At 42.5% G+C, this 27,245-nt stretch overlaps 1 protein-coding gene across 3 annotated transcripts in view; it reads right to left on the bottom strand.

The window, feature by feature from the left end:
- The window catches only part of RALGDS (ral guanine nucleotide dissociation stimulator), an 86,131-nt gene that overhangs the window by 44,574 nt on the left and 14,312 nt on the right, over positions 1-27,245 (bottom strand). Inside the window, exon 1 of one of the 3 annotated variants that reach the window (XM_075260275.1) lies at positions 16,351-16,615. The exons of 1 other annotated variant lie outside the window; for it this stretch is intronic. In XM_075260275.1, the coding sequence (XP_075116376.1) occupies positions 16,351-16,443 (93 nt within the window). In that variant the 5' untranslated portion in view covers positions 16,444-16,615. Of the gene's footprint in view, positions 1-11,958; positions 11,972-16,350; positions 16,616-27,245 lie in introns of those variants that run through there. One more of the 3 variants, XM_075260271.1, reaches the window with a different exon arrangement.

The following is a 27,245-nucleotide window of genomic DNA, read 5'->3' as shown; positions in this document are numbered from 1 at the left end:
GTCGGCCTCTCCTGACATGGCTGATAACAGATAGTAATAGATTGTATTCCCCTGTCCTACACGCGGCTCCTCCTGACATGGCTGATAACAGATAGTAATAGATTGTATTCCCCTGTCCTACAGTCGGCCTCTCCTGACATGGCTGATAACAGATAGTAATAGATTGTATTCCCTTGTCCTACAGTCGGCCTCTCCTCTCCTGACATGGCTGATAACAGATAGTAATAGATTGTATTCCCCTGTCCTACAGTCGGCCTCTCCTCTCCTGACATGGCTGATAACAGATAGTAATAGATTGTATTCTCCTGTCCTACAGTCGGCCTCACCTGACATGGCTGATAACAGATAGTAATAGATTGTATTCCCCTGTCCTACAGTCGGCCTCTCCTCTCCTGACATGGCTGATAACAGATAGTAATAGATTGTATTCCCTGTCCTACAGTCGGCCTCTCCTCTCCTGACATGGCTGATAACAGATAGCAATAGATTGTATTCCCCTGTCCTACAGTCGGCCTCTCCTGACATGGCTGATAAGAGAGAACAATCGATGACATGGACCTGTTCTAGAGTTGCACTAGTATCCATAGAGGCCTTTTGGCCTCTGTTGGGCTCTATATGTCTGTGTATGACACCATGACAATGCCTTTGGGTCTCCTGACAATGGATTCTGCTGTGAGCGGCACCTGCTGCGGTTTTGTACAGACTTTATATTGTCATCGTTTTGCAAGAGCCCAAAATGACAAGTGACAGAGACTTCTCTGCCGTTCAGTGCTGAGTACACAATTGTTCACCAGGACAGTGAGTACAGGAGCTGTCATTGTGCTGGAATGTTTGTTGCGGATTCTGGCTTTTGCTGGTAGGGTGGGGGGTGGAGGGGCACAGGACAGAACAATAGAGCCCTTTTTTTGTGTTGGCCACAGGCTGGCACATGAGGAGTACAGTCACCCTGTGACGTGACCATCAGACCCGCGCTTTAACCTCCCCTGTTGCAAAAACTATCTAAAAACAGAGATATATCCTGAAACTGCTCGATCACACAAGAGGAGTCTCAAAGATCACAGAGATCATAACAAAGGGTCAACCAGAACAATCAAAGTATCAGGACTGAATTATAGGAGGGGCAACAAGGGAATCCCCTGTACCCCCCACCCACCGGACTCCACTACACAAGCTTATAAGATATAACAAAGCTATTAGGACAGTGATACCAGGGATTGTATAGTAATGGTGAATAAGAATAGAATGGGTCTGTTATCTGGGTACTGGATAGTGGAATTATATGTGGGCACAAAATATCATTGTTATTAGACTTACATTTTGAGTGTCACCTAATTTTCTACAGTGATGAAACACTAACTACTTTACAGGCCAGCACAAAAAATACCACCACAGTGACACCAACACTGTAAGGGCTAGTTCACACAGGGCAAAATGGTCAGGGCTAGTTCAAGCGGGGATCCACGTGAACACATTCTGTAGCGGCTTTCCGCTCTGGATTAGGCCCAAATAAATGAGTTTGTTCCCGCTCAAGGAAAAAAGAAGCGAGCTGCACTTTCTTCAGGTGGATTCCACGGCTGATTCAGCCACGGCGTCCGCCTCGCGGCAGCACCCTCCGGACGAGGCCCATTCATTTGGGCCTAATCCAGAGCAGAAAGCCGCGCCGGGATGCCAGTGCAATATGTCCATGCGGAACTAGCGTGAACTAGCCCTAATGTCGATGATCCTTGTACATAGTCCTAATGTCTTATGTACAAGAATATAACTACTATAATACTGCTCCTATGTACAAGAATATCACTACTATAATACTACCTCCTATGTACAAGAATATAACTACTATAATACTGTTCCTATGTACAAGAATATAACTACTATAATACTACTCCTATGTACAAGAATATAACTACTATAATACTGCTCCTATGTACAAGAATATAACTACTATAATACTACTCCTATGTACAAGAATATAAGTACTATAATACTACCTCCTATGTACAAGAATATAACTATTATAATACTGCTCCTATGTACAAGAATATAACTACTATAATACTGCTCCTATGTACAAGAATATAACTACTATAATACTGCTCCTATGTACAAGAATATAACTACTATAATACTACTCCTATATACAAGAATATAACTACTATAATACTGCCCCTATGTACAAGAATAGAACTACTATAATACTGCCCCTATGTACAAGAATAGAACTACTATAATACTGCCCCTATGTACAAGAATATAAATACTATAATACTACTCCTATGTACAAGAATATAAATACTGTAATACTACTCCTATGTACAAGAATATAGCTACAATAATACTGCTCTTATGTACAAGAATATAACTACTATAATACTACTCCTATGTACAAGAATATAACTACTATAATACTGCTCCTATATACAAGAATATAACTACTATAATACTACTCCTATGTACAAGAATATAACTACTATAATACTACTCCTATGTACAAGAATATAACTACTATAATACATCTCCTATGTACAAGAATATAACTACTATAATACTGCTCCTATGTACAAGAATATAACTACTATAATACTACCTCCTATGTACAAGAATATAACTACTATAATACTGCTCCTATGTACAAGAATATAACTACTATAATTCTGCCCCCCTATGTACAAGAATATAACTACTATAATACTACTCCTATGTACAAGAATATAACTACTATAATACTACTCCTATGTACAAGAATATAACGACTATAATGCTGCCCCCTATGTACAATGATATACAGTCCTATGAAAAAGTTTGGGAGGATGCTCGGCGACCATCTAACTTAACTGAACTTGAATTGTTTGTCCAAAATACCTTTATCCAGGATCCAGGAACTGATTAAAAGCTACAGGAAGCGACTAGAGGCTGTTATCTTTGCAAAAGGAGGATCTACTAAATATTAATGTCACTTTTCTGTTGAGGTGCCCATATTTTTGCACCGGTCAAATTTTGGTTTAATGCATATTGCGCATTTTCTGTTAGTACAATAAACCTCATTTCAATCCTGAAATATTACTGTGTCCATCAGTTATTAGATATATCAAACTGAAATGGCTGTTGCAAACACCAAAATATTTAGAACTAAAAATGATTAAGATTAATAGGGGTGCCCAAACTTTTTCATAGGACTGTAACTACTATAGTACTGAGACTGTAGATATATAGCTATACAGTGAGATTGCAGAGCTGACTTTTAGAGCTGGACTTCCTGGGTCCTTGAGGACTGAGAACATCTTTTGTCTATGGGATATTATTTGCCCCCATCATGTGTCTCACCGTCCTAATTTACCATTTATCCATATTAGCTTGTGAGTATGATGTCACTGCAGGCAGAGGATCACGCTGCGCTCATTTATCAGAGTATAGCTGGCATTGAAATGGCAGTAAAATGTCAACAACAACAACAACAAGTCTGTGTCAGGTCAGGCAGTGTCTTGTGTCTCTCTCAGTACAAGAGAATATCCCAGCCATGGAGAGTTGTGTGGCCATGTACAGAGATAGATCTACATCACAAATCCTCCGGGCCGAGCAGTCAGGACTCAGATTGATGTATATTTTAAGCACACAGCGCCTCAGTCTCGGTGGTATACATTATGCGTATCTGCTGATGTATACCTCTACAGTTATGCAAAACCGGAAAAAGGAGCAGCCAAGTATTACATATAATAACGTCTATAATACTAAAAATACATAGAAATTTATCAATCAACAGCACATAAATAGTAATAAAATCACCATATCACAGCAGGGCAGACGTCACAAGACAATAAAGACAACAGAACCAGACACAACCTCATAATGTGGGTGTCAATAAGAATACAATGAAAAACAATATCTAATATAAATAGATATCAAATGGTATATTAATGTGTATAATAATAACAACAGATGGAATGTTATAATACCATATACTTCCCAATGCAAACAGTGTATATATACACCCAGCAATCGGCCAGGGCATCAAAGCACAAAGTCAATAATGACAAGGTCACAAGTATAATGGCCCAAAGATCCAGGAGAGCCCACCTTGACACGTTTCACCCCAAAACGGGGCTTCCTCAGGAGGTAGCCTATACCTCTATAGCTATACACTAGAATATATAGCCTATAGGGTCCCACCATATATACCAATACACTTTGGTAACCTTCTCAACCTTCTGCACCTTCCTACACAGATCAAATAAAAAACAATATATTCAGGGCCAGACTTTTCATTTCAGGGGCCCTAAGCAAAATTTGAAGTTCAAAAACTTCCCCTTTACTGGCCTCCACACTATGCTGCCTCCATCTTTGTCCCATACACACCAGATCGTTCCCTTTAATTGGCCCCCACAGAGTGACACGTGAGGCCTCTACCTATTGGACTATTCCAACAGGTAAGTGGCTGATAGTTTACCCTCCTGTCCAGGCCCGCCTCTGCGTCACCCTGAAGGGGGCACTATTCAGTAGATTGCAATGCTGATGAATGCTGAGACATACTGGGCAATGCAACCAGGTGGCTGAAGCCGATGCTGACCTGGACAGGAGTGGGGACAGATGGATAAATAGGTAGCAGCCATAAATAAAAAATAAATAAATGCCATAATGTAATTCACCAATGTGGGGTGCCCTGATCACCGGGAGCACATGACATTGTGGCCAAATCAGGCTCTGGTTATACCGGAACATAACAAGGCCGGCAGAAGACAAAGGAACACTGTTATGGCCTCCATCAAGGGAATAGAGTGCTACACATTACACATAGCGCTCAGATATAAGCCTTAGCTGCACCGATACATTGTAACAAGTTATTCTCAATCCTCTATGAGCTGATGGATATCATTGTAACAAACCCTCAGCTGGGAGAAGTAGAGTACTGCGTTCACACATTGAGGATTTTCATGGAATATCTTATGTGTATTGATAAGAAGATCCAGGGCAGAGGTTAAGCTATAATCTCACCAGTACGGCTGCGTTCACACTGCACAGAGTCCATCTGAAATTGTGGATGAAAAAGTCCTAGTGATATCAATGACAAGACAACAGACACCCAACAGACTCCATAGTCAAAGGACTGGTCTGTCATAGGACCAGAAGAACGGACAGAACAATGCAGATGTTAACGCTCCCTTACTTGTACTGTATGCAGGATGTTAGTGGATTTGGTATGGATCGAGGAATAGAATTCTAAATCCTGAAAATGTGAACAAGGCCTTAGGCTGGGATGGAATCAGAATGTCTTAGTTCACTGCAAGCAGAGATCTGAGATCAAGCTTCATTCCCAGCAGCCTGGACGCCGGCCCTCTCAGCCCCAGACATGCACCACTAAGGGCTGATGTATGGAGCCGCCTCCCTGGTGCACATCGTCTTTATTAGGCATGCTGTTTTATTCTGGAAGGAGTGGGAAAAGATGACATCATCGGCCATAACCAAGACCCCCAGCAGGCCGTGCAGTGATGTGATGTGTCCTGACAAGAATGCTAATGAGCTCAGATCTGCTATCACTTTCACGCCTAATGTCTCACTGCTGGGAAGAGGCTGCTCCGCAGAAGAGCATCTGAATGGCACGACCATGGACTATTTATATTCAGTGATCTCCTCATCTACGCCATGAAGACAACGCAGTCAAGGGCTTCAAGATGTGACTGCAAAGTATCCGAGAATGTCCCCTGGATTGACTCGAACAGAAAATATCTTTACTAAATCCCACTTAGGAATTTAATGTTGGGAGAAAAAATAGGATGAGACTGGAGGGATCCCAAAGAATAGGAAGAGATAGGAGGGATCCCGGTAAAGAATAGGATGAGACAGGAGGGATCCCGGTAAAGAATAGGATGAGACAGGAAGGATCCCAAAGAAGAATAGGATGAGACAGGAAGGATCCCAAAGAAGAATAGGATGAGACAGGAAGGATCCCAAAGAAGAATAGGATGAAACAGGAAGGATCCCAAAGAAGAATAGGAAGAGATAGGAGGGATCCCGGTAAAGAATAGGATGAGACAGGAAGGATCCCAAAGAAGAATAGGAAGAGATAGGAGGGATCCCGGTAAAGAATAGGATAAGACAGGAGGGATCCCAAAGAAGAATAGGAAGAGACAGGAGGGATCCCGGTAAAGAATAGGATGAGACAGGAGGGATCCTAAAGAAGAATAGGATGAGACAGGAAGAATCCTAAAGAAGAATAGGATGAGACAGGAGGGATCCCAAAGAAGAATAGGAAGAGACAGGAGGGATCCCAAAGAAGAATAGGATGAGACAGGAGGGATCCCGGTAAAGAATAGGATGAGACAGGAGGGATCCTAAAGAAGAATAGGATGAGACAGGAGGGATCCTAAAGAAGAATAGGATGAGACAGGAGGGATCCTAAAGAAGAATAGGATGAGACAGGAAGGATCCCAAAGAAGAATAGGATGAGACAGGAAGGATCCCAAAGAAGAATAGGATGAGACAGGAAGGATCCCAAAGAAGAATAGGATGAGACAGGAGGGATCCCGGTAAAGAATAGGATGAGACAGGAAGGATCCCAAAGAAGAATAGGATGAAACAGGAAGGATCCCAAAGAAGAATAGGAAGAGATAGGAGGGATCCCGGTAAAGAATAGGATGAGACAGGAAGGATCCCAAAGAAGAATAGGAAGAGATAGGAGGGATCCCGGTAAAGAATAGGATAAGACAGGAGGGATCCCAAAGAAGAATAGGAAGAGATAGGAGGGATCCCGGTAAAGAATAGGATGAGACAGGAGGGATCCTAAAGAAGAATAGGATGAGACAGGAGGGATCCCAGTAAAGAATAGGATAAGACAGGAGGGATCCTAAAGAAGAATAGGATGAGACAGGAAGGATCCTAAAGAAGAATAGGATGAGACAGGAAGGATCCCAAAGAAGAATAGGAAGAGACAGGAGGGATCCCGGTAAAGAATAGGATGAGACAGGAGGGATCCTAAAGAAGAATAGGATGAGACAGGAGGGATCCTAAAGAAGAATAGGAAGAGACAGGAGGGATCCCAGTAAAGAATAGGATAAGACAGGAGGGATCCTAAAGAAGAATAGGAAGAGACAGGAGGGATCCCAGTAAAGAATAGGATAAGACAGGAGGGATCCTAAAGAAGAATAGGATGAGACAGGAGGGATCCTAAAGAAGAATAGGATGAGACAGGAAGGATCCCAAAGAAGAATAGGATGAGACAGGAAGGATCCCAAAGAAGAATAGGATGAAACAGGAAGGATCCCAAAGAAGAATAGGAAGAGATAGGAGGGATCCCGGTAAAGAATAGGATAAGACAGGAGGGATCCCAAAGAAGAATAGGATGAGACAGAAGGGATCCCGGTAAAGAATAGGATGAGACAGGAGGGATCCCGGTAAAGAATAGGATGAGACAGGAGGGATCCTGGTAAAGAATAGGATGAGACAGGAGGGATCCCGGTAAAGAATAGGATGAGACAGAAGAGATCCCTACAAAAAGTAAGATGAGATAGGAGGGATCCCAACCTGCGTAATCTCCTGTTACCCCTGAAAGTACACATCCTATAGCAATAGACCTCTCCATAGACATTAGACTGCAAGCAGATACAATGGAAACACACAAATAATCTGTAGTCTAGGAGCGGCTGTATTATATCTATGTACTATGGTCATACACTTAGGATGAGGCCCCACGTTGTGGAAACTCAGCTTCTTTTGTTGCAGATTTTGCTGCGGTTTTTTGAGCCAAAGTCAAGAATAGCTGCAGTGGGAATGGGAATTATATAGGAAGTTCTTATACTTCTCCCTTCTGCTCAATCCACTCCTGACTTTGGCTAAAAAAAGACGCAACAAAATCTGCAACAAAAGAAGATGTGTTTCTGCAACGTGGGGCCTCAGCCTTAAAGAGGGTTTTCCCACAAAAGCAAGTTATTCCTTATCTGTGGGATAGGGAATAACTTGCAGATCAGTGGGGGTCCGACCACTCATACGCCCACTGATTAAGAGAACGATGAACGTTCATTACAATGGGGTCGCTTGGCTATCTCCAGCACTACCATTGAAGTGAATAGAGTTGCAGCCACTGCTTGACCACTGCTCCATATAGAAAAAGGGGAGTTTTGTTTCCTGATCAGTGGGGTCAGACCCCTCTAATCTGCAAGTTATCCCTTATCCAGGGACTGGCGTAGATGACTTGCGACACCAGACCAGATATAACACACGTATGCATAATAGATATCTGCCCTACATAGCTGACCCTTCCCAGCTGCCGGTAACAAGAACCAGTCTGCAGGGACACCACAGTCTCCTAGTCCTGGAATATTATCCAGTGATATCCAGACAGTGCGGTTTCCGGTGGCCTTTCCAGAACATGCTGAAGGATGACATTAATCCTGGCAGGGACGGCACAGATAGGTGCGCTGCTGGCGCGGTTATCTAGGACACTGCAGGAGTCGATTCCAGTCATTGTGTGTCAGGAGAGGTCGTCCATCGTGACCCGGGATCTTCCTGGAAAGGGAAATCAAATGTCCATCCGGGACCATCAGGTTACATCTGCACCGTACAAATTATTCTGCAGAACTAGCATGTTCTCACAACACAGTATATATCTGTCACCATGATATACACAGAACCGGCGCGGTCGCAGCGGAGCTTACTCTCCAAACTTCATGTTACTAAACCGAATGTATGCTACAAAGAAGTATGGACACCTAAGATCAGACTACAGAGGGATTATTTGTTGCCTGTTACCTCAGACGTTATAGACACAAAAACATAGCACATAAGACCATTTATTGCGTCATATTAAGAATTATTTACAGGTTTGGTGAATACAAATGACAGACATGATGGCGCTGCCATTCAATGTGCTGACCCAGTGTTCCCGGTAAAGTATCACAAGGATGGACAGAAAATTTCTAGAGTAATGAAAACTTCAGCAAAACTGCAGAAAAACAAGGAACTGCTGGTGACCCGACATAAACCCAGGCCAGCCCAAGACTCTGAGGTTATACACGCAGGTCACCCCAGAATCAAAATGTTATCAGATTTTAATGAGAATTGAAGAATCACAACCATTGTGAGCTTCTTATGTGCCTGGTACATTCGCAGGGGGATTAGGACCAGGCTACTGCATGGCAATGGTGCTTGCAGCTGGACAGAGGGTCGTATGAAGTCTTAGTCTTTGAAGCTCAATGTAAAGTTTTTACCAGGCTCCCCCCATGCACCGAACCATCAGATCACATAGAAGGCATTGATCCTACAGGGTAAAATTTCTCTGCACTTCTATAGTTATCCGATTTTGGCAGGACCGGTCGACCACTATAATGTGTATAGCACCCCTTAGGCACAGAAAGAAGGATCGGGCATGCTGAATTTGCCAAATTTGTCATGCTCAATCCTTCCTATGACATAAGTGACCACTAGAGGAATCTGCCAGGCTAAGGGAGCGTTCATACTGAGAAATTTGGAGAGGAACGAGATGGTCTTCTAGCGAAGAAATCTCTCCACATCCCATCCCTGGAGAGTGTCGGACACAATGGTAAGAAGCCTGAGCCGTGCACTGCGGATTTGGAGGCCGAGTGAATTTCAGGAAGATTGAAGAGCGCTCTTTTCTTTTTGGAGTCTCTCACTGCCTTCCACTAAAACCAATGAGGGGCAGATCATCAGCTCCAAAATCCTCTGTGAGAGCAAACCCTTACTCTCCTCTCACCCAAGCATGCAGACATGGAGGAGAGTCTGTGCATGGGGAAAAGGGTATAGGTAGGAAAAGATGTCACCCAACACTTCTCTCAAGTGTACGGGCACCTGTGGCCTGGACATCGATGGACGCCATTCTCTTATCCTATTCATGAATCTCATTACCAAGGGGGTAAAATGACCCAATATGGGATGGGAGCAGGTGGCATGGGGTTTGTATTAGAAGTGGACCCCATTTTGTATCATTACCCTCCTATTCTCTATGTACTTCAAAGATCTGCAAAACAAAGAAGTAATCCGTCCAGCAAAGAGTTAACCACAAATCTCCTTTATTTGCAAGACTTGCATAAAATGAGGTTTTGTGAGTTCTGAAGAAAAAAAACAACAGACTCAAATCACGTTGTGCTGCGGCTCTTCCACAAAACCACAGCCCGGATTTCACAACGCCCTGTCCATTCCTGAGGCAAGTGCTGATACAACAGAAGTGTCCGCAGGACCCAGGCGGAGGGCCACGTGACTATCAGGAACCCCGCGGCCATGAATGAACAGGCTCAGCTAATTCACCATTGTTTATCCTTTTTGTGAATGCAATGTGTGATTTCTGGGAATGAGAGGAGGCGCGGAGGAGGCGCTGGAGTTCATGTGACTCATTGTCATATTGGAAATTTCCAATGAAATAGATGGCTTTCTATAGAATAGGGTTTCCAATTTCTCTGGAAATATGAGCGGCCGGACACTGCCTATAAATCGCTTATGTTATTTCCAAGCAAAGGTTATATAGATAGTCAGTAAACCAGGGATCAGCGTGTTGCAGAAGTATTCACACCCTTGACCAATTCTCCCATTTTATTTTGGAAATACAATGTTCTCACAATTTCTAACAAAAATGACATCACCATTAAATATGCCGAGGCATAACTGAAAGCTCCTAGGCCCCAATGCTGTCATATAACGGCCCCCCATTTATCATGTGTTAGGTATAATACTGGTGGCTTATGTTGTAGAGAGACTCGTGGGCCCCTCAGGCTCCAGGGCCCGATGGAAATTGGTTTTGTTGCATCACCTATAGCTGCCCCCTGCCCCCATCCCGAACAAAACCTAAAGGACTTTTGGCCTAGAAATCAGTGAATTTGGTTGACAGATGTAAAAGCGCTGAAGATTCTGCAGACTCGTCTCTGTAATCACAGATAATTGGAAAATTAAAGCCGATGATGAAACCTCGAGGGTGACGGCATAAACGAAGTCTGTATTAGGCTCAGTGTACACGTGTGATCTGTGTGGGGTACGGGGTTGTCGTCTCTGCTCCGTCCCATTCTATGGGAAACTACTGGGCAGAGGTCAACAATAACTAAGGACAGGTCATTGGCCATTGAGTCCAGATCACCAGCCCCAGACTATGTCAGGTGATCCACTAGGTTACTATAGAGTAGAAATCCAATCCCCCCCCCCCTTCCCGACCACAGCACCATACCCAACACCGTATATACAATTTATGAAACGCTGAGTTTTGGAACGTGTGATCATTCCCACTATGTACACCTGGGCTGGGAGCCGATCATGGAACACACCTGTTATATTCACAAGCTATTTTATCACTTCCGTCTCACCAAGTGACCGCTAACCGTGTACCAGCAGCCAATCATTAGGGGACAATTTACCACCAAGGACTGGTCAGTCACCAAATAGTCGTTCAATAGGCAATGCTAACCACCAAGAGGCTGACATTCCCATCACACGAGCCCTGACTACCAAGTGATTCGCCACCAAGGATCGACCATTTACTAAGCAGCCATTCACCACCAGGGGGCACGAATCCAGCAAGCGGCCATGCGCCTCCGGGGTCATCCACCACTGACGAGAGGGCCATTTACCCCCGAAGGGACCTCACTACAGAAAAATTCACTAAGAATTATTAACAACTGACTAAGGCAGTTCAATACCAATAGGCGGCCACTCACCAGATGGTCAATCCCTACAGAGAGACAGTCATTCACCTCCAGGGGTGCCGATCTGCCAGGTGACCGTACACCAAGTGGTCATTCAGTACCAAGGGGCAACCATACACCCCCATAGAGCCCCTCACTGCCAAGAGGAAGATATTCACAAAGGATCATTAACCACAACTGCAATACATGTTACCACACCAGATAGTCATACCCTACACAAAGAAAGTTATTCACCTCCATGGTGTGCCGATCCACCAGGTCAAGTAGTCATTCACCATCAACAGGCGGCCATGCACACTGTAGGGTCTCTCACTAGCAAAAGATTCACAACTATGGGGCAGCAATTCACTAAGCACCATAAATCACAGTGGTGGTCATTTAACAGTAATAGCCGGCCATTGACCACCACCACTGGCCAGTGAAGGGAGATCTCTGACCCCTGAAGGGGCAAATATATGGCTCATAGTGTCAGCATGGTCTTGGTACAGGGAGGGCAAACCTTACAACACGATGCCATGCAGTATGTTAGCACTAAACAGGTTATAGCTATAACGTGGCAGCTTACCATGCTCGGCACAGGGACGTGGAGGCAGAAAGTCTCCAAGATCTTGGCCAGGTAGCTGAGGTACAGGTTGTCCTTCTTCAGAGTCATGGGCTCCTCGCGTGGGGCTGGTCGCTTGTTCATACCTGGGAGCTGCTCGTACCCTGCTCTTAAAGGCATTTCCTTCTAGTAGAGGATAAATACTGCGATTGTTAGGACTGAACATTCCTCCGTCATCTTCTTACTTCTGACTTATTTACTTACTGCTAGGAACGCCCACTTAATGCCAGGTTAGCTGCTGGCACAGCCGAACCAGAGCGCAAATGAGTCAAAGGATAAGTGTGTGGCTTATAATAAAGGTTGGGGACTTCCTAATAGGTTTATGGAAAGGGTTAATTAGACAATACATCATAAACCAGCAAACCTAAATGTGAAACCATGTCAGGACGGGAAAATAATAAAAAGTCCTGTAACTTTCCAGATGGTTTCATGGTTTGTCTACTCTGCTTCGTGTCAATGAATGAGAACATTACTAGTTACATCAGCAGACTGAGGATTTGTTACAATGTATCAGTAGTAAACCAACACTTGTGATGTGATCATTTGTTACAATGTTTTAGTGCAGGTGTACGAAGACAGGATACAATTGTACCAAACCCTCAGTGGTGAGGGGTATATGGACAGCTCTGCAGGCAGGGAGCGGTATATTCTGGGGGGCCGAGTAACCAGCAGCAGGTTTAGACTGGCCTCATATACAGCAGGTCCAACACCGCTTACACAGCGTGTCCTTATCAAACCCCACACTCTGCCAATAAGGAAGTCCTTTCATGAAATACTCCGTGTTCATGCCAAGGGGCATCCGTCACCAGCTGGGTTATAATCTGCTCATAATCCATATCTGTAACTGGAGATCCCTGGATTTATAACCGTACATAACAGTCAGCAGCGGGTAAAGACCACCCAATGTGGGAGACAAGACCACCATGACCTCAGGAGCCCCCTCCATTTATCAAGACCAAACTAATACATGATAACACACTTAAAGGGCATGTCCAATCTTACACACCATTATAGAGATATACTATAAATACACACATGGACAAAATTGTTGGTCCCCCTCATTTAATGAAAGAAAAACCCACAATGGTCACAAAAATAACTTCGTAATAGTAGTAAAACTCCATGCTGACAAGTCACAAAGCTTCTTGGAGAATGTCCTATGGAGAGAGGAGACAAAAATCGAACGTTTTGACAAGGAACATCAGCTCTATGGTCACAGACGGAAAAATGAAGAATATCTTGAAAAGAACATTGTCCCTACTGTGACACATGGAGGAGGCTCTGTTATGTTCTGGGTCTGTTTTGCTGCATCTGGCACAGGGTGTCTTGAATCTGTGCAGGGTACAATGAAATCTCAAGACAATCAAGGGATTCTAGAGAGAAATGTGCTGCCCAGTGTCAGAAAGCTTGGCCTCAGTCGCAGGTCCTGGGTCTTGCAACAGGATAATGACCCAAAACACACAGCTAAACCCCCCAAGAATGGCTAAGCGGAGAACATCTGACTATTCTGAAGTGGCTTCTATGGGCCCGCACCTAAATCCTACTGAGCATCTTTGAAAGGAGCTGAAACATGTCGTCTGGAAAAGGCCAAACCCGAGACAACTGGAGCAGTTCGCTCATGAGGAGGGGCTCAAAATCCCTGCTGAGAGGGGCAGAAGTCTCATTGACAGTTACAGGAATTGTCTGATTGCAGCGATTGCCTCAAAAGGTTGTGCAACAAAATATTAAGTTCAGGGAACCGTCATTTCTGTTCAGGCCGTGTCATGAGGTTTATTTTTAATAAAAATTCTGTTGAAGTGAAAAGCAAAGTCTGACTTTCATTTGTTCATTTTCATAGAATTTTTGATTTATTATTACTTTTGGTCAGATTCAAGTTATTTCTGTGACCATTGTGAGGTTTTCTTTCATTAAACGAGAGGACCAACAATTTTGTTCAGGTGTGTATACGGTATATGGTACAATCTAAACTGAGTGACAATGATTCTGAGTTATATCCTGTATTATACTCCAGAGCTGCGCTCACTATTCTGCTGGTACAGTCACTGTGTACATACATTACATTACTTATCCTGTATTATACTCCAGAGCTGCGCTCACTATTCTGCTGGTGCAGTCACTGTGTACATACATTACATTACTTATCCTGTATTATACTCCAGAGCTGCGCTCACTATTCTGCTGGTACAGTCACTGTGTCATACATTATAATACTTATCCTGTATTATACTCCAGAGCTGCGCTCACTATTCTGCTGGTACAGTCACTGTGTACATACATTACAATACTTATCCTGTATTATACTCCAGAGCTGCGCTCACTATTCTGCTGGTGCAGTCACTGTGTACATACATTACATTACTTATCCTGTATTATACTCCAGAGCTGCGCTCACTATTCTGCTGGTGAAGTCACTGTGTACATACATTACATTACTTATCCTGTATTATACTCCAGAGCTGCACTCACTATTCAGTCTCTGCAAATTAACTATTTCCATACATGCTCTATATGGTTAGGGTACTCTCTGTATACATACGGCCATAGGATTGTGGATTTCCTAAGAATTTTACTGTTTGCAAACAGAGCAGAAATGAAAGTGCGTTGCTATGGACGTGAAACGTTCACCTTGTGAATCACCAGATGTTTTCGGATGACACACGGCCGACGTCTGAATGAAACTGAATGTTGTGAAGTGTAAGAGTCCTGCGAGTGCGGGGCGGAGCGAGCAGATGACGCTGCTCTTTGGCTATGTGTACAATGCTCTGCGTTATGTTCTGCATAGTAAGGACCATTTACTTGCCAAAGGAAACAGAGATGTCCCTCATGATGGGAAAGGATTAAACCAATCCATCATGATCGGAGATGTGGCAACGATGGATACTAGCCAAGAGCAACACCATAGTCACATGCACCAAGACTGTTTCCCACATTAAAGGGGATGTTCTTCTGTGACTGGACCCCACACAATTCCTGATGCACTCATGCTTCACGGTGCCCACTGAAATGAATAGGTGTCTGTATAACACATGGACGCCAATTAACCCATTACTAGCAACCCACTAACAAAGGACATCCCTGCATGGCTCTGGTTAGTCGAGGGAGGTCCTGAGGGGACCCCTGTTATTTCCAGGTCATAACAAAACATAAGATAAAATGGCAAATGGGCCCCCCACCTCCAGTCTGAATTGTCTTTAAAGCACATAATTGTAACAAACCCTCAGCTGTGAGATGGGACAGAAAAAGCAACACCAATGTTTCCATCCACTAACTGCTAGCAGAGATCTTCAGGGTTATATAACATTCCTGCACATGACTAAGGGCACAATCATAAATCGCTTCCCCGCCTTCCACACAAGTGTAACAAACCTTCAGCTGTGAGAAAGGACAGAATTTCACCATAGGGATGTAAACAAGTCCAGTTCCAGTCACTGACTTATACAGAGCTGAGCAAACACTAGTGCACATGATATGATGACCCCCTTACATCCCTACACGAAGCGAGCGCGGTGCGACTACAGATTAGCGGCAATTATCTAATAACCTCAGACAAGTGATATGACAGGTCAGTGTCATAGGACACAATGGGAGGGTGGGGGGGATCCGATTTGCTTGGATTTCGTTACAATGTGGCAGAAGTAAACAATCTCTACAAACTGAATCATTGAATTCTATCCAATACGCATTGTTGGTCTTTGATTCGCCAACACTGACTATAAACAGAGCAGATATGAGGGCGGAGCTACAAGAGTAATTAGTAGTCAGTTAATGAATATATAATCAGATGAGAATTAGTTCACGTTCCATATACACCGCATGACTATGCACCACTTGTTCCCATGATAAATTAGGAGTTACCCTCCATGTTTACAAGCAAGGCTATGCTACTATATATCGCCACTATACTATACGCCATATCCAATAATAGCTCATGTTATTTTAAGCTGTTCCTCTCACTGGGGGCACAACCTAACCACAACAACACTATTACAAGCCCCCATAACATCATTCGGCCTTTGTGGCCGGGGGGCGTCTGCAGCCTTCTTCCAACATGATATAATAGAGTTCACCCACCCAAGGCAGAGGGTAACAAGGCGTTTGAGATACAAGGGGTCTACTCACTTCCGGATCCACCAGCAGGGGCATATCCAACATGCACATCTTCACGGGCTGCAGCAAGGCTTTCTGTAGGGTGAATGTCGGTTTCTGCTCCATTGTATCCTCAGGTCCCTTTTCTAATTCAATGCTCAGCCAACCTCAGTCATTGCCCTTCCTGGGCCTGTATGTTCCTCCTCAATGACTCCCCCACTTGAGCGTTGACCAGTAACAGGTGTCCTCTTGTTTTGCAGGGATCACGAAGGTGTGAGGCTTCACGTAGAGATTTCCTTCTCCCTCCAAGACATGAAAAGCTGTGATTCCCCCACCCCACCCTGTGTGAGCGTGCTACAACAAGCCAGGAGGATCCATCTCCAGGATCTCATCTGTATTCTGCAGACATGGATCAGCCTCTCAGCCTGCAGCAGCCACAGCTTCATGAGGCCATCCTGCTGTAGCCCCCGATATTCGGCACAATCCTGCTGCATCCACAGCCAGCTGAGTCACTTCACCGCCCGCTGGACTGCATTGCAGCTTTGTCTGTTGGGTTGTGCAGGTTTTAAGCCTTTGTTTGCCCATAGATGCCAGGAGACGATAACTCATTCTGAGGGTTTGGCGCCTGGATAAGGCCACATGGCTGGCACTACCCTTTCACTGAATAACTGATACTTTGCATGACAACAACTGTAAGGTTTGGTTCAGTTGCATTGTTATTGGGGCACTAGAGGGGGCCCACATGGCTAACGGCGCCCCCTAGGTGGCAGATCCCAATCATAATGGAGAAAGGGCTGGGGTTTGACCTATTGTACTGAAATGTAAGCAAATACAGTTGTCTAACATTGAAGAAATGAATACATTTATGTTTCATCATCATCTCCAAGCCTTCTGCTTTCTGTCAGTGAGCGGCAATATTGCTTTTTATACACAATCTTGTTTATACCTAAGGCTGTAATTCACACATTGCAGTTGTTTGCAATCACACATGTTTTACAACCCTGTTTTTTCCCTGCAGTTTATACAGATAAAATGTAACAACAGCAAGTCCAAAAACCACATTACAAAATTGTAGTATTTTGCAGCGGGGCAGAAACCGTGCAAAACCATCACAGGCTAAGGGCAAATTCAGACAGATCACATTCTGCCAGGTTACTATAAAGGACTGTACTACGGCCACAATGCAGCTTCAGAGGGATCCAGTTCAGTCCATTAGACCTGTGACTAGGATAGAATATGAGGCAGTATTATGGTCTATATAAGACTACATGAACGTATTCATCCTAATATCTGTGAGAAACCGGCACTGACGGCACATCCTTGTCCTTCATGGACCCGTTCATTTCCATACATGACTCTGGGCTACTAAATGGACATGAAGAGGACCTGTCCTTATGTTTTTACCCGAGCTCACTGCCCTCCACATGGATCCCATATACATATACACTACGTGATCAAAAGTATCCGGACACCCGGCTGAAAATGACTTACAAGTTTGTGGCGCCTCCATGGGTAATGCTGGATACAATATGGTGTTGGCGCACCCTTAGACTTGACGACGGCTTCCACTCTCGCAGGCAGACGTTCAATCAGGTGCTGCAAGGTCTCTTGGGGAATGGCCGCCCATTCTTCATGGAGTGCTGCACTGAGGAGAGGTATCAATGTAGGTCAGTGAGGCCTGGCACCAAGTCGGCGTTCCAAAACATCCCAAAGGTGTTCTATAGGATTCAAGTCAGGACTGTGTGCAGGCCAGTCCATTACAGAGATGTTATTGTGGTGTAACCACTCCGCCACAGGCCGCGCAGTATGAACAGGTGCTCGATCGTGCTGAAAGATGCAATCGCCATCCCCGAACTGAAGGTGTTTAATACATCAATGTCAGCCTGTGCTATGATAGTGCCACGCAAAACAACAAGGGGTGCAAGCCCCCTCCATGAGACACACCACCACACCATAACACTATCGCCTCCAAATTTTACTGTTGGCACGACCCACGCTGGCAGATGATGTTCACCGGGCATTCGCCATACCCACACCCTGCCATCGGATCGCCACATTGTGTACCGTGATTCGTCGCTCCACATAACGTTCTTCCATTGTTCAATCGTCCAATGTTTACGCTCCTTACACCACGCGAGGCGTCGTTTGGCATTGACCTGCGTGATGTGTGGCACCCAATCACCTGACCACGTTCGAAGTCTGTGAGTTCCGTGGAGCGCCCCATTCTGCTCTCTCACGATGTCTAATGTCTACTGAGGTCGCTGATATGGAGGACCTGGCAGTAGGTGGCAGCACAAAGAACCTAATATGACAAAACGTATGTTTTTGGGGGTGTCTGGATACTTTTGATCACATAGTGTACATAGGGTCAGTGTGCTAGCAGTAAAAAAACACGGCTAGTAGACTGACAAAGCACATAGTCGTGTGAATGGAGCCTAACACACTGGACATGTGGGGCAGAATTACCAAGTAACACCAGTCTTTGTAACCCCATCACCAGTGGAGAGTGCACCTCATATAACTGACTAGATTCACCTGCACCCTCAGCCAGGCCGTACCGCTGCAGAGAGATCTACACAAGCTCATAGCATGTGGTTATAAGTGCGGAGCTACGTGGTAAAGTCACTATATATATTACTGCAGGGTTAGATCAATGCTTCCTTATTATTACAGCTATTCCTCCCATCATGCCCCAGGACATTGCCTCTTACCCCAGAGAGAGTAAATACATCCAATATCACCCTCAGAGCGGAGGAAGGGAAGCGACAACTTTCATGTACATAGGAGCAGTATTATAGTAGTTATATTCTTGTACATAGGAGTAGTATTATAGTAGTTACATTCTTGTACATAGGAGGTAGTATTATAGTAGTTATATTCTTGTACATAGGAGGTAGTATTATAGTAGTTATATTCTTGTACATAGGAGCAGTATTATAGTAGTTATATTCTTGTACATAGGAGGTAGTATAGTAGTTATATTCTTGTACATAGGAGGTAGTATTATAGTAGTTATATTCTTGTACATAGGAGTAGTATTATAGTAGTTATATTCTTGTACATAGGAGCAGTATTATAGTAGTTATATTCTTGTACATAGGAGCAGTATTATAGTAGTTATATTCTTGTACATAGGAGCAGTATTATAGTAGTTATATTCTTGTACATAGGAGCAGTATTATAGTAGTTATATTCTTGTACATAGGAGCAGTATTATAGTAGTTATATTCTTGTACATAGGAGCAGTATTATAGTAGTTATATTCTTGTACATAGGAGCAGTATTATAGTAGTTATATTCTTGTACATAGGAGCAGTACTATAGTAGTTATATTCTTGTACATAGGAGCAGTACTATAGTAGTTATATTCTTGTACATAGGAGCAGTATTATAGTAGTTATATTCTTGTACATAGGAGCAGTATTATAGTAGTTATATTCTTGTACATAGGAGGTAGTATTATAGTAGTTATATTCTTGTACATAGGAGGTAGTATTATAGTAGTTATATTCTTGTACATAGGAGTAGTATTATAGTAGTTATATTCTTGTACATAGGAGTAGTATTATAGTAGTTATATTCTTGTACATAGGAGCAGTATTATAGTAGTTATATTCTTGTACATAGGAGCAGTATTATAGTAGTTATATTCTTGTACATAGGAGTAGTATTATAGTAGTTATATTCTTGTACATAGGAGCAGTATTATAGTAGTTATATTCTTGTACATAGGAGCAGTATTATAGTAGTTATATTCTTGTACATAGGAGCAGTATTATAGTAGTTATATTCTTGTACATAGGAGGTAGTATTATAGTAGTTATATTCTTGTACATAGGAGCAGTATTATAGTAGTTATATTCTTGTACATAGGAGCAGTATTATAGTAGTTATATTCTTTTACATAGGAGGTAATATTATAGTAGTTATATTCTTGTACATAGGAGGTAGTATTATAGTAGCTATATTCTTGTATATAAGAGGTAGTATTATAGTACCGTAGTTATATTCCTGTACATAGGCGGTAGTATTATAGTAGTTATATTCTTGTACATAGGAGCAGTATTATAGTAGTTATATTCTTGTACATAGGGGGCAGTATTATAGTAGTTATATTCTTGTACATAGGAGTAGTATTATAGTAGTTATATTCTTGTACATAGGAGTAGTATTATAGTAGTTATATTCTTGTACATAGGGGGCAGTATTATAGTAGTTATATTCTTGTACATAGGAGTAGTATTATAGTAGTTATATTCTTGTACATAGGAGCAGTATTACAGTAGTTATATTCTTGTACATAGGAGTAGTATTATAGTAGTTATATTCTTGTACATAGGAGGTGTATTATAGCAGTTACATTCTTGTACATAGGAGCAGTATTATAGTAGTTATATTCTTGTACATAGGAGCAGTATTATAGTAGGTATATTCCTGTACATAGGAGTAGTATTATAGTAGTTATATTCTTGTACATAGGGGGTAGTATTATAGTAGTTATATTCTTGTACATAGCAGTATTATAGTAGTTATATTCTTGTACATAGGAGGAGTATTATAGTAGTTATATTCTTGTACATAGGAGGTAGTATTATAGTAGTTATATTCTTGTACATAGGAGCAGTATTATAGTAGTTATATTCTTGTACATAGGAGCAGTATTATAGTAGTTATATTCTTTTACATAGGAGGTAGTATTATAGTAGTTATATTCTTGTACATAGGAGGTAATATTATAGTAGTTATATTCTTGTACATAGGAGGTAGTATTATAGTAGTTATATTCTTGTATATAAGAGGTAGTATTATAGTACCGTAGTTATATTCCTGTACATAGGCGGTAGTGTTATAGTAGTTATATTCTTGTACATAGGAGCAGTATTATAGTAGTTATATTCTTGTACATAGGAGTAGTATTATAGTACTTATATTCTGAGTAGTATTATAGCAGTTACATTCTTGTACATAGGAGTAGTATTATTGTAGTTATATTCTTGTACATAGGGGGCAGTATTATAGTAGTTATATTCTTGTACATGGGGGCAGTATTATAGTAGTTATATTCTTGTACATAGGGGGCAGTATTATAGTAGTTATATTCTTGTACATAGGAGGTAGTATTATAGTAGTTATATTCTTGTACATAGGAGTAGTATTATAGTAGTTATATTCTTGTACATAGGGGGCAGTATTATAGTAGTTATATTCTTGTACATAGGGGGCAGTATTATAGTAGTTATATTCTTGTACATAGGGGGCAGTATTATAGTAGTTATATTCTTGTACATAGGGGGCAGTATTATAGTAGTTATATTCTTGTACATAGGAGGTGTATTATAGCAGTTACATTCTTGTACATAGGAGCAGTATTATAGTAGTTATATTCTTGTACATAGGAGCAGTATTATAGTAGGTATATTCCTGTACATAGGAGTAGTATTATAGTAGTTATATTCTTGTACATAGGGGGCAGTATTATAGTAGTTATATTCTTGTACATAGCAGTATTATAGTAGTTATATTCTTGTACATAGCAGTATTATAGTAGTTATATTCTTGTACATAGGAGGTAGTATTATAGTAGTTATACGCTTATACATAGGAGCAGTAATATAGTGATTATATTCTTGTATATGTAAAGTATATATAAGTAGTATATAAAAACCTATATAATAGACTTCCTCCCAGGGTAGTGGAGAAGTATTGCTCTTATGGATCAATAATCATATAGAGAGTCCTGCCAGTGGCGGTTCATAACCTGAATATAATGCGGCACCGCAAGGCGTAACGAGACTGCTGCACCTGAATGATCTTTGTGTCCTCTGCAATGTTTGCTATGTGCCTTGTGGTTACCTCTCCCATAGAAAGCCGTCAACTGGCCATAGAAAATCATAGCGTGCAACTTATCTGGCATGTGGAGAATTTGCCTTTCTAGGATGTCTTCCACGTAACAGGACAGTCACCATCTCCGGGGGCATCCCGTGATGTCCGTCCCTATGCAAGTGACGCACTAAGACTCACGATGTTCATATTATACTGTAAATGGAATACCAGGTATCTAAAGACAAAGCCCTAGTCATGAATAACTCTACAGAAAAATTGGATGATAGATTGATAAAGAGATATTTGTAAATATTAGATGGATGGCTACATATAAGATAGATAGAGAGAGAAGGCCGGAGGACCCAATTGGATAAGCGCAAGAGTTCCTAAAATGTGTGGAGACCATCTATGCGGTGTTATTATGCACATGTACAATATGAGTCTAAAGCTGGGAGTGGTACCTCAACTGTGGAAAACATCTTGTGTGGTACCAGTTCCAAAGAAACCAAACTCCATGTGCTACAATGACTACCGACCTGTAGCACTGACATCCCACCTGATGAAGGTCCTAGAGAGACTGGTCCTGACACACCTACGCCCCCTAGTGAGCTCCGCTCTGGACCCCCTCCAGTTTGCCTACTGGCCGGGCATTGGGGTGGATGATGCCATCATCCACCTTCTTCACAGAGCTCTCTATCAACTGGAGAAACCCGGGAACACTGTGAGAAGAATGTTCTTTGATTTCTCCAGGGCCTTCAACACCATTCAGCCAGGGCTACTGAGGGAGAAGCTGGACCTTGGTGGAGGGACCATCACCTGTCCAACTGGATACTAGACAACCTGACAACCCGCCCTCAGTATGTGAGAGCCCGGGACTGTGTGTCTGACACTGTGATCTGTAGTACGGGGGCACCACAAGGTACAGTTCTTGCCCCATTTCTCTTCACACTGTACACTGCTGACTTTAGGTACAACTCCTCCAGCTATTACTTACAGAAGTTCTCCGATGACTCCGCTATAGTAGGCCTTATTACTGATGGCTATTTAAAAGAGGACCGGAATACAGATAGGATCACCGCGCTCAGTAGATGAATAAAAAGTGCTTTATTTTGATAGAAGAAACACAACGCGTTTCGGGCATCTGTGCCGTTTCTCAAGTGTATATACTTAGTTCTCGTCGTACTGGACAAGCGTCCAGTACGACGAGAACTAAGTATATACACTTGAGAAAGGGCACAGATGCCCGAAACGCGTTGTGTTTCTTCTATCAAAATAAAGCACTTTTTATTCATCTACTGAGCGCGGTGATCCTATCTGTATTCCGGTCCTCTTTTAAATATTCAACCGACACCAAGGGTGGTACAGGATCCTGCAGTCTCATTACCGGGTGAGAACCCCCCTCATTAAGTGGTTCGAAAGTCTATATAAGCGGTTGTGGTCACAACCATTCAAGGTGAGAAGATATTTTACCAGCTCTCTCTTTTTTTTAATTATTATACAGTACTTCACCATATGCAGCTCGGTGCTGTTTTTTGTTTTTGTCTCATATTTATTACTGATGGCGACAATAGGGAATACAGAGACTTAAACCGGCTTTTTGTTCAATTGTGCCAGCGGAACCACCTCAGGATTAATGCTGGGAAGACCAAGGAGATGATGGTGGACATTAGCAAACGGAGAAGTGCTCCGACCCCGGTGGAGAGCCAAGGAACTTTCATTGTGATAGTCAGGACCTATAAGTACCTGGGTGTGCTCCCCAATAATAAACTAGACTGGGCTGATCACCTGGAGGCGCTGCACAGAAAGGACCACAGCAGACTCTACCTGCTCAGGAGGACCTTCGGAGTCCAGGGGACACTTCTTAGGGCTTTTTTAAACTCTGTGGTTGCTTCAGCCATCTTTTTTGGTGTGGCCTGCTGGGGGGAGCAGAATATCAACCAGGGACAGAAATAGACTTGACAGGCTGACCAGAAGGGCCAGCTCTGTCCTGGGGAGCCCCCTGGACCCAGTACAGGTGGTGGGTGACAGAAGGATACTGTCCGTGGTGACCTCCATGCGGGAGAACAAATCCCACCCCATGTATGGGACCTTGATGGCACTTAGCAGCAGTGTCAGTGACCGACTGCTTCACCCCAAGTGTGAGAAGGAACTATCGGAGGTCCTTCCTCCCAACTACGGTCAGGTTGTATAATCTACATCAGACCAAGCGAAGATCACTCCGCACAGAGAACTAAATGACCCTGCAGTCTTCCTTCTATTTTCTCTTACTTAGTTGCTACATACTCCTAGTATATCTTCTCAGCATATGTGTGTCTACGTCTGTAATATATTACTGTTTATTATCCTGTACCTGTATTACTATGCTGCTGTAATATACTGAAATTTCTCCACTCTGGGACTATTAAAGGATTATCTTATCTCTTATAGAGCGATAGAAAAATAAGAGATGGGAGATGGACATGTAATACAATAATTTGTTGACATTTGTCTCCTAGTGTATACCCCTTCTGCCCTGTGGTCAGTAGTTTGTCCTCCATGTTTCTGGTTGTCTTGGTGACAGATCTATGGGTATTTTCTGTCCTCCAGCTCCAGGGCTCAGAGATGTTTATGTTGTCAGGCTGTTTCCATGTGCGCTGTTCACACCCTGTGGGTATTGCCTGACTCATCAGGACATGTGGCCATGCAGAAATCCTGAAAATGTTCATTCTTTAAGGCCTCATTACATGCTCAGAATATGCTAGGGAGAGGACAGAGTAAAAAAAAAACAAGATGCTACTGCCATACCAGAGAATGGACAGAGGGTCAGTGTTTGTTTACATAAAGCCTCAAGCCCTAAAACTACTATAATACTGCTCCTATGTACAAGAATATAACTACTATAATACCGTATTTTCCGGACTATAAGGCGCACATAAAAACCTACGATTTCCTCAGAAATCGTAAGTGCAGCTTATAGTCCGGTGCACCTTATATATGGATGGAAGCGGCGGCAAAGTCTGCGTGCCGCTTCCATACATACATAAAAGGCACCGTAAGGGTGCATTCACACTACGGAACGCCGGCGTGTATCACAGCCGTACACGCCGGAGTTACAGCAGGGCTGCCAGACACTTCCTATTCATTTCTATGGGAGCCGGCATGCGAGCGCTCCCCATAGAAATGAATGGACAGACACTTCCCATTCATTTCTATGGGAGCCGGCATGCGAGCGCTCCCTATAGAAATGAATGGAAAAAAGCAGTCCATTCATTTCTATGGGGAGCGCTCGCATGCCGGCTCCCATAGAAATGAATGGGAAGTGTCCGGCAGCCCTGCTGTCACGCCGGCCTGAAACAGAACGTGAAACTTACCCAGCGGTGCAGGGCATTCAGGCCTCCTCTTCCTCCGATGTTCCGTCCTTCTCCTCCGGCGCTCGCTGATAATGGCCTGGGCGCATGCAATATCATAATGCTTCTACTACGGCTACTGCGCATGCGCCCAGGCCATTATCAGTTAGCGAGCGCCGGAGGAGGAGGACGGAACATCGGAGGAAGAGGAGGCCTGAATGCCCGCCCACCCTGCACCGCTCGGTAAGTTTCACATTCTGTTTCAGACTTTTATTTTAAAACGGGGGGGTAGTTTAATCTAACTTTTACGGTTGGGCTCTATCAGCATGATTTTGCTGATAGAGCCCCTCCTCGCCTGCCGAGCGCTTCCAATAGAAGCGGCTGGCACGCGGGGGGTTAAGCGGCCTCTGGCAAAGTCTGCCTGCCGCCGCTTTCAATAACATATAATGCGCACCGGACTGCAGCTTATAGTCCGGTGCGCATTATATATGAACCGAGACGGACTATAAGGCGCTCATGGGCAATGCGGCTTATAGTCCAGTGCGCCTTATAGTCCGTAAAATACGGTACTGCTCCTATGTACAAGAATATAACTACTATAATACTACCTCCTATGTACAGGAATATAACTACTATAATACTGCTCCTATGTACAAGAATATAACTACTATAATACCTCCCCTATGTACAAGAATATAACTACTATAATACTACTCCTATGTACAAGAATATAACTACTATAATACTACTCCCTATGTACAAGAATATAACTACTATAATACTACCTCCTATGTACAAGAATATAACTACTATAATACTGCTCCTATGTACAAGAATATAACTACTATAATACTACTATGTACAAGAATATAACTACTATAATACTACCTCCTATGTACAAGAATATAACTACTATAATACTGCACCTATGTACAAGAATATAACTACTATAATACTGCTCCTATGTACAATAATATAACTACTATAATACTGCTCCTATGTACAAGAATATAACTACTATAATACTGCTCCTATGTACAAGAATATAACTACTATAATACTGCTCCTATGTACAAGAATATAACTACTATAATACTGCTCCTATGTACAAGAATATAACTACTATAATACTGCTCCTATGTACAAGAATATAACTACTATAATACTGCTCCTATGTACAAGAATATAACTACTATAATACTGCTCCTATGTACAAGAATATAACTACTATAATACTACCTCCTATGTACAGGAATATAACTACTATAATACTGCTCCTATGTACAAGAATATAACTACTATAATACTACCTCCTATGTACAGGAATATAACTACTATAATACTGCTCCTATGTACAAGAATATAACTACTATAATACTACTCCTATGTACAAGAATATAACTACTATAATACTACCTCCTATGTACAAGAATATAACTACTATAATAGTACTCCTATGTACAAGAATATAACTACTATAATACTACTCCTATGTACAAGAATATAACTACTATAATACTACTGCTATGTACAGGAATATAACTACTATAATACTGCCTCCTATGTACAAGAATATAACTACTATAATACTACTCCTATGTACAACAATATAACTACTATAATACTACCTCCTATGTACAAGAATATAACTACTATAATACTACTCCTATGTACAAGAATATAACTACTATAATACTGCTCCTATGTACAAGAATATAACTACTATAATACTGCTCCTATGTACAAGAATATAACTACTATAATACTACCTCCTATGTA

Source organism: Leptodactylus fuscus, chromosome 11 (assembly GCF_031893055.1).
Source record: "Leptodactylus fuscus isolate aLepFus1 chromosome 11, aLepFus1.hap2, whole genome shotgun sequence".
NCBI classification, from domain to species: Eukaryota; Metazoa; Chordata; class Amphibia; order Anura; family Leptodactylidae; genus Leptodactylus; species Leptodactylus fuscus.
The sequence above is the reverse complement of the archived record's forward strand: the minus strand, read 5'-3'. Positions and strand labels throughout refer to the sequence as shown.